Source organism: Euprymna scolopes, chromosome 8, assembly GCF_053919585.1.
Source record: "Euprymna scolopes isolate OS-2025 chromosome 8, ASM5391958v1, whole genome shotgun sequence".
NCBI classification, from domain to species: Eukaryota; Metazoa; Mollusca; class Cephalopoda; order Sepiida; family Sepiolidae; genus Euprymna; species Euprymna scolopes.
The window spans coordinates 47,155,961-47,172,056 of NC_136489.1; the positions used below are offsets into that span (position 1 = coordinate 47,155,961).

The following is a 16,096-nucleotide window of genomic DNA, read 5'->3' on the forward strand; positions in this document are numbered from 1 at the left end:
ATTGAGTATCCATTATGGTATTAAGAATCCTTTACATCATCTTTTAGGATATTCTTGGAAATACAATTATAAATATTTATGACCTTTTGAATGAATATGAATATATATATAACGATAATATTTATATAGTATTAAAATACAGCATAATCACATTTGGCATCTCGGTTCCTGTCAAATCACTGAAGTTAAGCCACGATGAGCCTGGCCAGTACCAGATGGGTGACCATTTAGGACTTCCAGGTGATGTATGTGCTCTCCGCTTATTTCCCCATTGTTTCCAGTCGTCTTGGACTTCTCCTTGCCACTGGACTCAAGTAGTGCCAATTTAGGACAGGTGTGGTTAGGGATTGCACAACCTTTACCACACAATTACACACGCAGCTGCCCCTACTCGGGGTATCCTTTGTCTTTCGAGACTGAGCAGAGGCATCAAAATAGTATTAAAGTATCCTTATAGCAAGTAAAAAATTTGTTACATTCCTGAGAGAAATCACTCTGCTGATTGCGACACACTTCTTCAGATAAGAATATTGCATGTTAATAGTAAACAGTCTCATCTTTTTCTTCTATATTTATCGTGCACACGCTGGAGCCCATAATCGATTTATTTGTGGTAGTTGTAATCTGACTGATGATGCACATAGTGACCCAAGCAAAGGTTTTTGTTGTGTTAACTCACCATTTTTCCCCCAAGGCCAACAGAATCTTAACCATTCATTTCCTGTTGAATGCAATATGTTGCTGGTCCTGTGCAGTTCTGGAAGGTCTACCCTCCTAGGCTATACCTTCTCTCTCTGAAAAGGGTTTAGTTTATTGTTAATCACCTGAGGCGCCCCTACTGAAGAATGCTGATAGGGCTGCCCGGGCATTTTTTTTTTTTTTTTTTTTTTTTTGCAGGCCAGAGTGCTCCTCATCTGGAGCCCTGGCTTTTCAATTCCACTTTCTGACCCTTGTGTACATTTTCCCGCCATGAGAAGGAGATAAATACTGACCTCACCTTTGATATTTGACGACTATCCCTAGCCAAACCTGTAAGGCGGACATAATATAATAATTCATTTAATATCATGAAATTCTTGTGTGCAATACTCATGTCCACTATAACTCCTCAAAGGGTCATGTGTATGCAAGAGGGAGATAGGTGTAGTTTTTAAACAAATTTTTTCAAAGCATGACGTTTTGAAAGGGTGCAGTGTCTCGGCAACTAACAATGAATGCAGGCAATTTGTTTAATTTTTCAACATTTCTGAGTGTGAAAAATGTTTCAAAAATCATGGTAGCTGTGCTTTGTAGACATGTCCACATGTGTTTGATGCAGGGAGATTTAAAAAAAAAAAAAAAAAAAAAAGAGAAAAAGAAAAGGTGCTTGGGGTTGTTGGCAATATAATTTATAACTTTGTTGGTTGCTAGATGTCATAGCTTTAATAAATCTCAAGGAAACATACATATCATCTTGTTTCATTTTACTTTGATCAAACTTCTTGGAAATCAAGGTGCTCTTCCTTAGGGTTAACACTTGATCCCTATTTGAGATACATATATAGATATTCGAATATTCCATTAAATTATCCCTTACCTCTTAAATGTTGAGTTTGTAAAGAAGATTAATTTTCCTCTCACTCACTGACAAGTTAACTGTGTTGTAGTATTTCTTTCTATTAATCTCTTGATCTTATCGGATTCTAGGACAAGAATTCTTCTAGTCTGGTGGAGTATCCATCTTAGTGCTGTTACTATAAATAACATCACTTAGAGAAGGTGCACCATTCCTTGTATAAGTCAATATGGGGTAGTCATGACCAGGGGATCTAATTTGGGCTACGAATACCACATTATTTTGAATATTTAGTAAGGGTTTACTTATAAGAGGTAATATCCTTATTCTAGATTGACCTGATAAACTCCTGTACAGAGAGACCTTAGACATTCGGGGATAATGTTTAGTAGTCATTCAAGTTTTCTCCCTGTGTTTGTGTGGTCAATGTACACTGGTTGTTCAACCTGCAAAGTGTTTATTCCAAAAGCCGTTCTTAACATGGGGAGGTTGAAAATAAGAAAATGTCTTTCGGAATAAGCACCCCTTACCTCCCCATGTTAAGAACGGCTTTCAGAATAAATCCCCCTCCCCATGTTAAGAACGGCTTTTTGAATAAACATTCTTTGCAGGTTGGACAACCAGTGCACATTGACCATATATATATATATATATATATATATATATACTCTTTATTTGTTTTTACATAAGCAGTAATATGTTACTACACCCTTATAAGCATGTTTCGGTCAGCTAGTTACGAGTAACTAGAGACCTTTCTGTGTGTGTGTGTGTGTGTAAGGAAGGCATCAGATGTAATTTTAGAACTTTGGGATTCATGATGGTCTTAAAGGATGTAGCTAACAATTGATATGGGCGGTTTTAATATTTCAATAATTGTGATTGAAAACATAAATGTTTCTGAAATCTGTGTGTTGGAGTGATTAAAAAGATGTTATTAGTGACGAAATGTTTAATAATTTTGAGGCCATTTACAAAGTTGCTAGACATTAGAGCTTCGATGAATCTAAGTCCAGATTAGTCTCATCTGGGAAAATTAAAAAGAAATCTTGGAATATTAAGATTTTGATTCTTGTCTAGAATGCAACCAAATTAAAAAAAAAATTTTAAATAACGAAAAATCTTTGATGTCACGAAACGAAAATGTCATATTCCAAAAATTATATAAATTGATCACGTACTTTTTTTTATATAGAAAATAATTTTTTTAATGTTTTTTAGCGGTTAATAGTAAATAGTAGCCATTAAAAGGCTGATTTTGATCTTGGTAGTTCGAATTGAGTTATCTGTTTGTTAAACATGGCAGAGCAAAATGTACTACCTTTGCTTCCTTTGATTTTCTTGGTAAAAAAATACTTGATCAATTTACATGATTTTTGGAATATGACATTTTTGTTTTGTAATGGGTACATACATATAAAAAGATTTCTCTCTGTTTGTTTTTTTAATTAGGTTAAATTCTGGAACAGAACAAAGATTTTTCTTGTAAAGCCAATACAAAACGAATATTTTGTAGAAATAAAATAGAGTGCTAATTGTTCACTTATAATTTGACCAAGGGTTTTTTTTTTCTCTAGAAGCAAGAAATATCCTCGATTTTGAAATAGTTTGAATTCTTTACTGAAGGATTGTTTGTCTTTTGCCAACACAATTATTCTATGATCTTTACATGTTTCCTTCTCCTAAACTGTTAAGGTCTGTTCTGTAGACAATGCATGCTACCCAGCATGAGAATTGAACCTGTTACCCCCAAGTAATGACAACCTAATACTATTTTGGAGTAACTGGAACTAGATATAAAATATATCAAAGTAGGACTTGCTCAGGTGCTGGAGCCTTGTGTTTGAATGAGGTACGATTCTGTGCAGTTCTAGGAGGTCCGCCCTCCCAGGCATTTTTTCTCCCTTTGAGAAGGGACTAAGGCACTCCTACTAGGGAATGCTGACATGCCAGTTTAAATATTTTCCATAGGCCAATGTGCATATGCTTCTTATATGGTGGCTTTTCAATCGTCATTATCTGATCTTTTGTCACATCTTCTTACGAAGGGAGAAAAGGCAGTAAATACCATCTGGGACATTCAGACACGCACATCTTACTCATTGGGTGCCTGGCTCTTTTTTTCTAAATGAGATCTGGTTCAGTTCAGTCCTAAAAAGTTAACCCTACCTGGAGGGAGGGTTATTGTGATCGCTTGAAGTGCCCTTTCTGATTGGTCGGTTCTCGGCTACTTCTGGACCTAACCAGTACTCCTTTGAGGTAAGCTGGTGTTCTCCACTTTCCAACCTTGTGCCAGATTTGTTGACATCGGATTAATGTAATGTGAACAATCCCCTTGATGCCCACCCAGGTTTTTTCCTTATAAATCTGGCCCCTAGCATGGTATCTCCTTAATGGAAAAGAAAATATTACCTGGGACAATCCAGTGATGATTATGTATTTGGTCAAAAAAGGCAATCCTAATTAAATTTATTGATGAAAATAGTGCAACAAGTCATGTAAAAGGCTGGTTAGAAGATGTGTACGTCTTTTTCCCACAGAAGGGATGTTGCCAGTCTGGCTCTGCTCTATCATTATTTTCATAGTTCGTCTGAGCTTCAATCTATGCCCCCCCCCACCTTGCCAAACTTTCATACAAAGCATTCTTATAGTTACTATCAAGAATTTCCCCTTACTCTCTATCTGTACCTAAATCTAAATATAAATTCCATAAACAAAGCTTCTTTCCTAGAACTGCTTGCATATGAAACTCTTTTCCGCTAGCCTCCTTTCCAGCTGACTTCATGTTCGTCTCCAAGTTTAATGTAAACAAGTTCTTGCTAAGATGTCCCCTTGAATAGTCAAATTCTACCCAACTCCCACCACTAATGATCACTACGTTATTGTTTCAGTGACTACCATACACTCATTAATCCTTATACTCGAGTGGTCTTCAGGCCTTGATAAATAGTGACTCTCTTGTAAGCCCCCCCCCCCAACCTATATAATGTCTGAATGCTTTGTGCATGACCACTTTAAATCATGTATATGATAGACATTGTCTCTATCTCGTCACTAGGCTCTTCCAGAAAGCAGAAACACAGACAGAGAATGTTGCTTTTCCTTTAATGAAATGAAAGTAGTTATGGTAGATCTTTGGCAAAGTCTCCTGATGACCATGACTTTGCATTGAGGTGAATAACTTTTCAAAGGTCTATTAAATTGTGGTTGATGATACTTTAGCCCAGAATTGCATTTCATTTACACCTTTCGCTACTAAACATTAACAGCCATGAAGCATTCCTTTCTGCCTGAAACTAAGTTTTTACAAATGATTGCTAATCTTCCATGGATGCACTTGTAGCATTCAGTACCAGCTGTATCGTACAATAACTCTTGTTTCACATCCAATTCTTGTGAATTTTTATCAGATTACTTGAGCACTTTAAAAGCAGTGTTAATATGTGGCTTGTGAAATCGTCAATCCAGCAGCACCACTAGGCTGGAAAAAACATCACAATGGTCAACAAAACCTTGCTCAAGACAGGATGTTGAACTGATTCTGAGCCTAAACTTTATGGGATCCATCGCTGGAACCGTGAATGACTTGCATTCATAATGGAAGCAGACTTGGATCACCGTGCCTGATTAGCCAGTGTTTGAGACATGGTGAACTTGTTGGAAAGAGCTGACCCAACTGACCCAGGGTAAATGTTGCAACCATGATCATGATATTGTTTGATAGGTAGTCTCTAATCAATTGGAAATCTTGAGTGCTGATTTATTTATCTTCCTCCCATGGCCGGAAGATGTGACACAAGGGTCAGAAAATAGAATTGAAGAGTTGGTGCCATAGAGGAAAAGCGTTTTAGCCTGCAAAATATTGCCTAAGTTGTCCCATTGGCATTTTCCAGTAGGGGCACCTCTAGTGATTAACAATAAACTAACTCCTTCTCAAAAAGAAAAGGCAAATCCTAGGAGAGTGGACCTCCTAGAACTACATAGGACTAACAACACACCAGTCAATAGGGAAAATACCATCTCAACAATGACTTGTAATGTTGGCTTTATTCCTGATGTATACAGCATATAATCACATTGATACCCCGGTTCTTGGTAGATTACCAAAATTAAGCAATGTTGAGTCTGGTCAATATTAAATGGGTGACCATTTGGGAATACTAGGTGCTGTATGTAGATCGACACCTCCCTTCAAAAAAGCTAAAAAGCTAATATCATTTCCCCCTGGCCGTGATATACATGGGACTGGGGACGGTTTGTGAATTCCCTTCACACTTCCTCCTTTGGAGGAAGCCAGTGAATGGTGCTGCAGGAAAAAAATCCCTGTGCTGAGATTAATTTACTTAAACTAAAAGTAATTCTTTAGGCCCCAATATAGACAAATCACAATCTTATATTGAGCTTCATGGTCCAAGCCTATTTTAATCAGTAGGTGAGACAGGTAAACTTAAGAAAATATTAGTTCTTATTACCTAAGAAGTGTTTATCAGTACACAATGTGATGTATGGAATTGAAACCTGGCCAGTGAGGGTTGACGATATGTGTTGCATGAAAAGAAATGATGGATGTGAAGTGTAAATTTTTAAAACAGGTTGAGATCTGATGGCCTCAAAATAAGATTAAATCTAGATAGTATAGGAAGATGTGTAGAGAATAAGACTTGGATGTTATGGCTATGTTAAAAGAATGAATGAGAGTTAGTAGATGTAGAACAGTTGGTGTAGCAGGGTTAACTTGGGGTGGAAGGGCAAAGAAAGCATGCAAGAAATTGATCAGAATGGACTTGAGAGATAAAGACCTAGTTAGATTAGAAGACAATTTCTAAAAGCTATCCAACACGTCAGCATGTAAAACTGATGTTGCTGATGACAACCTAGGGGTAGTGAGTTCAATCCTTATGCTGGGTAGCAAATATTGTATACAGAACAAATTTTAACACAAACCTTTTCTGGATCTTTTGTTCACTGAATGATTTTTTTTTTTTGTTTGTTTTTTTTTAACTAGGGTACTTGTGCAGAATAAGGATCATGCTATTATCGGAATTTTCTGTCAGTTTATGTAAAATGCTGAATAGGGCTATATAAAAGTTATGTGATTTTTGAAAATGCTGGCCAATTTTGTTTTTTTGTTTTTTTTATGAAAATATATTATTTCTGTTATTGCAAAGAAAATTCAATGTAAAATGAAAGCAATATTCTTTTTGTTATTACAAAAAGTGATACAATAAATAATTATTGGAATGTTTTTATGAAACTTGAAAATTAAAAGTAAGTTTCATGAATATTTATATTTTGAAGAACCAATAAATAAAAATCCTTTTTTTTTTTTATCTTTTTTTTTTTTTTTTCCAAAACAACATAAATATTTATGGCAAATAACTATTTTCTTACATGACGTTGGCTGCTGCGATTTCATTAGCTCAGTGCTTTGGAATTTCTCTGTGTTTTACATAAACTGACCAAAAAATTCCGACAGTAGCATAGTCCTTATTCTGCATAAGTACCAAAACGAGTTATCTTATAGATATTGGACTTGTAGTTTCATCTCAAACACCTGAAGAGTGTTTCTATATCTTTATTTCCCAGAAGGAATCTCCGCTAGATGAATCTCCGCTAGATGAATCTTCAACCAATGATCAAATATCTATGAAGGCTCGGCCAAAATATATCCCAAGTAGAATGGAACCATACGTCATTGGAGAATCCTCTTCCCTCTTCGACCCTCACAAGTGAGGAATTCGCTGTAATCTTATTTTACTGCTTGTCAATATAATTCAGCCATTTTCTCTTATGATTATTATTTTTTTAATTACTTTTTTTATTAGAAAAGATAAACCCTATTCTGTTACTCGTGTTTGGGTGTCGGCTGTATATCAGGGTGTCAGTCCTTTTACAGCTGATTTGTGTGTATGTAAATCTAATCCTGGGTGTTGTAAACAATTTTCACTTGAGGCATATCTTCTCCTCTCCTCCCACAATGCACACGTGAATGAATGGAAATTAGTAAGAAAAAACAAGCACTCTTTCTAGCTGTGCCTGCTGGTTTAAAAAATGGCAACTAAAAAGTAACGATTTTGCTTGCTATTCAACTCTTGCACACAAAATACTATTTCACATAATTGTACCTCTCGTACCTTTGGACAGAATAATTTTTTTATTAAAAAAAAAAATTGCAGTCTTAACAATATTAATATCTCAACTTTGCACACTTTTTTTTTTTTTTTTTTTTAATAATAGATAATCTAGATTGTGATTTATAGAAAATTATAAAAAAAAATTCTCTTTATTTTCCACTATGCCTATCCATTTTTTAATTTTTAAACTGTGACACTTGCATTTTTTATCATTATATTTTTTTATATAGGATTTTGAAAGTAAAGTAGTGCTTTTAATCAACTTATTAATTGAACCAAATTGTTAACTATTTTTTTTTTATATGTCTTGTGTTTTAATTTTTTATTTACAAAATTATTGGGTAAAAAAAGAAGCTTCCATCTTTTAATACTGGATTTGCTCAGAATTTTAAAACCCGTTTAAATGATTTTCTGTTCACCAGATAGTTCCAAACTTCATTTTATGCAGTATAATATAATTTTTTATATTAGTTTTATTATATAATTATGATATGATAAATATAATTCATTTTGTGCAGTATAATATGATTCCAAATAAATGCATTTCTGGTAAAAACACTATGTACTTACATGTCATAGTGGAATTAGTAAAAGTTCCAAAAATTATGAAAAATGATAAAGTAGAAAAATAAATAACAAGTAAAAATAAAATTTGTCAAATTATAGAGTTCTATTGTATTTTTTAATGTTGAATAGTTCTTAAAACACATGGAACGTAACTGCGGCCTATGATTTTAACAAAATAATTGTAATCCACTATTGCAAAATAGAAAACAGTGAACCACAAATATTTTTATGTCCTACTCGATCATTTTTCATAATTTAAAAATTTTTTAATAATTTTGACATGACACCTAAGTATGTAAATAGAGTTGTTGCCTAAAACACATTTTTGTGAAATATACTGCACAAGCACCTTTTTTTTTTTTCACTATAAACAAATATAAAATGGCTGACTTGTTTACAAAAAATAAAAATTCATAGTTTAGATTTAATTTTGTAAGTTAATTATTTTTTTATTTATTTATTTTTTAAAGTTTTTGATACCATTGGATTTTTTTATTTCAATAAAAAATTGATTAATAATTATTAAATAGGTATCACATAGAGGAAAAAAAGCATACATATTCGTACACACAAGAAGTGATAACACATGTTTATTAATATACAAATTATTTTGTCATTGAAAGTTTTGAATCTTAGTTGGAAATTTTTAAAAAGATCTTGCATTTCTATTTGCTTCAAATAATTTTGGAAAATGAAAGATTTCATTTCTTGTGTCTATAGATAAATTAATTTCTGTAAAAAAAAAATTAGTATACATTTTTAAGCTTCAAAAAGAAAAAAAAAAACTTCCATTCTTCCACATAGTATGTATAAATTCAATTTGAGTATTAAGCCTAATTTCTTGTGAACTTATCAGAGCTGCTCATCATAAGAATAAATTCTGTTTCATTTTAACCCCATTCGTCTCTTGCCCCAAATCTTTCTTATTTGGTAATATTTTATGCAATGTTTGAAAATTTCTATTACTACACATGTAATCAACAATTTTTTTTTTTTTTAAATATGAATATGTCGTCTTTGTTATTGTCTGCATTCTTACAATTCTGAAAATGAGAAAACTCCTAGAATCTGTAATTTTGTGATTTTTTATTATTATTATTGTTTAGAATTCTCTCATGCTAAAAAACAAAAATAAAAAAAAATCTGTATGATGTACATACTTGTAACAAAACGAAAATATCATATTCCAAAAATCATGTAAATTGATCAGTTTTTTTTTGTTTTGTTTTTTTCTTTTTATATAACTATTTAAAGTGCTTAATTGAAAATTGTAAGTATTACCAGCGTTATCAAAAAATGAAAACTATCTATTCAATTTACAGGATTATATTTTTTTTCTGGTATGACATTTACCGTCGGATCATACAAATTTTTGTTTTTAATATGGGGGAATTCTGGACAAGAATCGAACAATCTAATCATAATTTTCAATCCAATCATTACTTAGAGAAGCATTGAAATTTAAATGGCTATACAATTCTAATCATGTTTCACTCTCAGATTTCTTCAGGCCACTGACTTTGTTTCTGTTAATTTTTATATATAAGGTGAACAAAATTTTAACCACATCTGAGCCAGTTAAGATAAATTGACATGTTAAATCTATGTTCTGGTGCAAGAGTACCTATTTACTATGCCTCCCCACGGGACAGAGTTAGACACTCAGGTCGTTTTTTAACGTGGAGAAAAGGTACAAAAATAAAAATTGTCTCAGTCGTGAAGGATTTCTCCTCCACCGAAAGAGAACAAGAAATGGAAGTGCAGCATCTGAAGAACAGATACTACACTTTGATCTTGACCAAAAGGCCAAGCACGTGTTCTGGTGCAAGAGTAGATGACAAAACAGTTATTGATAAATTTGCATAAAAAGATAAAAATGAGAATACATTAAAAAATAAATTCAAGATAGAAGATAAAGGAACTACTACTACTACTATTATTTATTTATTTATTTATTTATTTTTTTTACACCAGCAAGGGGCGCCCGATTTTGCCAGTTATAAAATATGCTTAAATATGTTTTAATTCATACAGATTTCATATTATTACAGAGCAACTATATATATATATATATATATATATATATATATATATATATATATATAATCACTAATGTCAAAATTTTAAAAAACATGACTTGGGTGCAATCAGCTAGAATCGAAACCAAAACATTTAGCTTTTCAGCTACATTCCCTCATTTAGCACTCCAGCCATGTTCACTACCATTTACGCTAACCCAACAGCTAGATAGGAAAGTTATAAAATTAAACTGGTTTTTGCTATGATCAAGCATTTCCAAACCTTTATACACCTATGTGCAAACTAATAGAAATGTTGGAAAGTTAAAATAAACATTTTGCATTTTAACTTGTTGACTGCTGTACGCGTTATTCATCCATCCGAACAAAGATTTTATAAACTATCCTTGGTGTATGATTATTATTTCCTATTAATTTCAGTGTTGTGTGACCAGTATTTTAAGAGCTTAGTGGTTAAATATTTACACACACATACATGCATCTACTGTTTTATTTATATAGATTATGTAAGCAATAACAATTTGCTACTTTTTTTTCATGTGTAATTACCCAGCATTGCCCTGAACAAAAGTGTAGCCTATTTCTATTTAAACTTCTATATTTCTACCTCTTCCTATCTTTCTCGTGTCCCTTCTCCCCAAAACCCTCTTTTTCCTCCACTCAGACCATTTCTCTTTAGCTGGACATACACACACACAGACAACTTTTCCTTGTGGAATTATCCAGCATTTTCTAAGCAAAATAACACTGAAAAACCACCTCACTCCCCCCCCCCCCAACAAAATCTGTCCCAGTTGACCTTCAGAGAATTAATTTATTTCTAAATTGTAGATATAATTCATCCAGAGCAACGCTGGTTCAGAATATACCAACTGGGGGGGGGGGGGGAGCATATACATACAGATAGCTGCCTTTTATATATTATATATTATTGTACTTGATTGAATAGCTGTGATGAAACTTTAATTAAAATGGGAAATTGTTTTTGGTTTTCTTTAGGTTCTGTCTTTTTGTTTTTATTTTAATTCGTTTAACTCTTGCTTTCATTAAAATTTAAATAGATATCTAATGTTCATATAAGGCTCTTTCCTACTTCTCAAAGTTTTGTTTAAGTTAAATATCTAAAGCTTGATATCTGATATGTCCCGGAAACAGATTTATTTGTTTGAAGTAGCTGAGTGGCCTTGCATACAATAAACGAGTAATACAATCTAGTAAGTTGCCTTAACAAACAGTTGTTCATAGTTGTTGTTGGTAATACGCTTAAGCTTTAGGCTTTCAGTGTATCTTTCAACATCTCTCCCAGGCTGCATTACCCATCCCTCTTTATTGCTTACACCAGCCAATCATATTCTTGTGTGGAGAGACTTTCATGTATTCACATTCATTACATCAATAACTATTATTCCGTTCTTTTATAAATAAAAGTCCGTTTTTTATATGGAATCTTTTAAATAAATGATTTCTTCAAAATTTGGTTGTTTAATATTTTATTGTCCTTGAAATCATTCCCACCCAGCCAAACAAAGTCGGATACCTTCACTAATATAAGTATAGTATATAACAAATACTGTGTTACCATATTAAGATTTTTTTTTTTTCATTTTACTTCAGTTAATTTTCAAAGATCAGGTGCTCTCCTCCTCCTCTTGGGGCCAACACTTATTTTCTTTATGATTTGCATAAATATGGGAACATTCATTTAAGGAGTTTCCCTACTTCTCAGTCCCTGATTAAGTGCAACAACAGAGAAAAAAGAATTTTCTCTGCAAATGGATCACTTAACTATCTTTTAAATTATTTTTCTACTTGTTTTGCTTGGTTTCACCACATCTAGAAAAGGAATTGGTCTAGTCTGGTCTGGTGGAGTATCCAACTTAGTGTTGTTGTGTTAATTTGTACCATTTATTTTCTTTGTGTGAGCCAATGTATTGTCCTTATCATCATAATTATTCATTATATCATCATCAATCATTTTATCATCTTATTTTCCAAGGTCAGAGAATCTGGCGATCTGCAATCCCAGTCTTCTAGTTTGGTCATCTTGATGACTGATTCCTTTAAAATTCTATTGTCTAAGATCTTTATTGATAGCTTGCATCCAAGTTTTCTAGGATCTTTTCATTTTCTTCAGCCTTCCATCTCAAAGTCTGCATTTTCTTATCCAAGAATCTTTCTTCTCAACCAACATAGCCAATTGACTGTCCACTCATCAGACTTTATATTCAGCCTCACCAATAGTGCATGAGAGTTGTCGGTCTGTTCTGACCCAACATTGCATATCCATCTGATTATTGCTCTGGCATTACACTGGAGATGAGATCTTGCTCAGAATACCCCTATATAAAAGAAAAATCAGTATTATGTACATACTTTGGACGAAACAAAAATCATATTCCAAAGGTTATGTAAATTTATCAAGTAGTTTTATTTTTAAATAAGAAAATCAAATCTTATGAGTATCCAAGGAGTGACTGTCTCATCCAACATTTAATAAAAAAAAAAAAAAATTGAGAGAACTCAATAATAATTTGTACTCGATTTATGCTGTAATCCCTACAAATTCCCATTAATTGTTTAGAATGATTTTCTATATAAAAATAAAACTACTTGATCAATTCAGGTGATTTTTGAAATATGATATTTTTGTTGTCACAGGTATGTACAACATACAGATTTTTTTTTTTTCTTTTTTTTTAAATACAAGAGGAATTCTGGACAAAATTGAGTATTTTGCTATTTTGAATGTTTGATAAGAGTTTCATTCTAAGGCAAAGCATCCTCCTGTCAAGGTGTCGTTAAAAAGAGACTGGAGACATTCGAGGCTGGTGTCTAGTAGGCATTTAGACTTTTCTATCCTCTTTGTAAGTGTGTGCATCTAATTTGCTTATTAATATTTCCACTGATATTGAAATCTTTTTAGTTGTAAGTAGTCTTGATAGAAATAAGTGCATAGTACATGTTAGATGTTTACAATAAAGAACATTCATCAGTATTTGTTACAATGACCTATAATTCAGAAATCGAGCATTTCCAAACCTATATGCAGATCTAGAACATAATCCCGATATTATTCAGCTAAGAGTTTTCTTCTAAGTTAAGTCTATTATAACTATTATACATTTTTGTGTCACATTTTTTTTTTTTTTTTAATGATTTCTTGGATTATGTAGCAACACCAGGCCCAGACTTATTTTATATCATATGTAGAAATAACAGTGCCTATTACATACATTGTATGTGTTTAGATGCTTATAATGAAGAATCTTGATGGGTATTTGTTTTAGTGGCCTATAACTTGGAAATCGAGTGTTTCCAGATTTACACATATAGAACAGAATCCTGGAGTTATGCTACCAATTTTGGAAACATCCTGTCCAAAATCAGTTTGATTAGTAAAAAAAAAAAAAAAAAAATATTATTTTCAACAGTCAAGTGGTCATCTTCAGTGAGATTCGTGGCTGGCCCTGTACTTATGCCTCTCTCGTTAAACTATTTGGCATTTCTGCAGTTTAGGTTTTCAGGACATTCTTATTTTTTTTATTTTTTGAAGAGTACCATTTGGGACAAGAAAATGCAATCACAAAATTTATTCAAGTTTTGCAAAACAAAATTTTGGTAAATTAAAATGAATTCATTAAAGTAACGCAATAATGCAACAGAAAACACTAATTACTGGAAAATTTATCGAATTCAATGAATTTTAAAAACTTTTTTTTCTTTTTCTTTTTTTTTTAAGTGCCGACTATTTTCATATATTTCTGAAAAATTAAAACGGTCAGTTTGAAATAATTTCAGGGTTGTAATTATTTTTTTTTTTTTCTTTCATTTAATGTTCCGATAATTAATGTTTTCTGTTGTGTTACTGAATTATTTTAATGTATTTGTTTTGATTTGGAAAACTTAAATTTCGTGATTGTCTTCTCTTGACCTGAAGGGAAATCTTCAAAAATAAAAATAAAAATGTCCTGAAAAGGTAAAATGCAAAAGTGGCAACTCTTTGTATATCTGTTGAGAATGGCTGAGATATTTTTACTTTCTTTTTTCTTTTTATAACTAAAAAATGGCTGTCCAAATGGTTTTTACTTAGTAACATTCTTGTTAGTATGTATGTCTTTATCTTATTGAATTATGACTTGTTATAAATGATATTAAAATCTCTTTTAGACATGAGAAATCTCACCAAGATAGTTCTCCTCTCTTTCCTGCATGATGTATCATAATATTAATTATTTTATCTTTTTTTTTTTCCAGGAATACCTCGAAATTGAGAGCCCAATGAGCACTACATCTGACAGCCAGTATTCTTCTATGTCTCAGAGCAGCACTAGTAGTAACGAAGGTGTGACCACGGTTGAGAGCTAGTTTGGCACATGCCAGACATCTGGAAATTAGCAGCAGCAGCTATATCTTAATTTAAATCACTTTTTTTTTTCTTCTAAGGAACTTAAGAAAACAAACAGTCACCATTTTTTGGTCTCCACTGTGTCTACCCCTGCCGTTACCACTATTGTTAATATGCTAACCATTCGGTGAGGGTGCATATGAGTACCTGCATCTGTCAGTTCAAATACCAACGACCATCCAACCATTACTAGAAAAAAACACACAAAAAAAAAAAAAATTTTAAGAAAGTAAAATTCACCGAAGATGACATTTTTTTTTTTAATCATTTGTTTAAAAAGAAGACAAAAGTAAAATTCACTTTATATGTACAGTTATCAGTTTCTCGTCAGTTTTCTGTACACATTTGCATTAGGTCAATCGGATTTGTTGCTTAATCCACCGAGCCCTACATACATTCATATCTTCATATACAAGTGCATATATGGGGTGCTTATTCATTTAATGTATATGGTCACAGACTATGGTATCTGTTGTGTTCAATCGGGCAATAATTCTTTTGGGGAAGGCATGAACCTCCACCCATCCTCCTTCCCACTTATGGGTCAAACAACAACTTGTATGTAATGAATTGTTTACAATAGGTATCATGGTTCAGCATTAATAACCCCCTCCCCTCACAAAAGGGGGTCGATTTTGTGATTTAATAAATTTGACCTATATCGGACATCATTGTGTCTAACTGATTGTATATTGGCAATACACGAAACTCAGCCATTCTGTACAGCCAAAAAAGAAATTGGCACCATTTATTTTATTTTTTTTTTGTAAGTAATAGCCAAAATGGTTACTGCAGACAAATGTGCTGTAAAATTTTATTTATATGTTGAATTTTGTTTATATATGCCAACAGAAAGATGGTACTGGTGGAAGAAATTACAAAAATGAACAATTTTAACAATAAAATATCATGATTGACTTTTTTAAAGAGAAGTAAAAAAATATTTGAAAAAGAAAAAACTTTTATATATTTTTTTTTCTTTTATTGTGGTAGAAGAATTTCCTACCTGGATGTCTACAGTCAAAGAAGACTATTTTATTTTTTTTTTATATATATATATTAAAGACAAATGTTAAAACTCTTCTGATAAATATAAAGGTGCCAAGGAGATGGAAAGATCTTAAAACGAAATATCAAACTAAAAATAAAGAGAAACTGACTCTTTTTGTTATTCTTGAACCAAAGAAGGGAATGGAGTTTTCAGGGGTGGGTTTTTTTTTTGTTTTTTTTTTTTTTAGAGCAAAAAAAAAATCAGTTTTTACCTTTGATTCACCAAGAATATTTATCATCATTATTTTTTTTTTTTTTAAATTTACAAAATATAAAATGCATTCACACATTATGTTCAATCAGAAAAAGCAATTAAAAAAAAAATAATAATAATAATAAAACATGA

At 32.3% G+C, this 16,096-nt stretch overlaps 1 protein-coding gene across 9 annotated transcripts in view; it reads left to right on the top strand.

Annotated features, from left to right (window-relative positions):
* LOC145283546 (fibroblast growth factor receptor 3-like) overlaps window positions 1–15,659 on the top strand; it is a 225,550-nt gene extending 209,891 nt beyond the window's left edge. For 5 of the 9 annotated variants that reach the window (XM_080132425.1, XM_080132424.1, XM_080132418.1 and 2 more), the window contains exon 20: window positions 14,550–15,659. In XM_080132425.1, coding sequence (XP_079988551.1) covers window positions 14,550–14,660 — 111 coding nt within the window. In that variant the 3' untranslated portion in view covers window positions 14,661–15,659. Of the gene's footprint in view, window positions 1–7,141; window positions 7,299–14,549 lie in introns of all 9 variants that reach the window. The other 4 variants (XM_080132421.1, XM_080132420.1, XM_080132423.1 and 1 more) reach the window with 3 other exon arrangements.
* The last annotated feature ends 437 nt before the right edge of the window (window positions 15,660–16,096 follow it).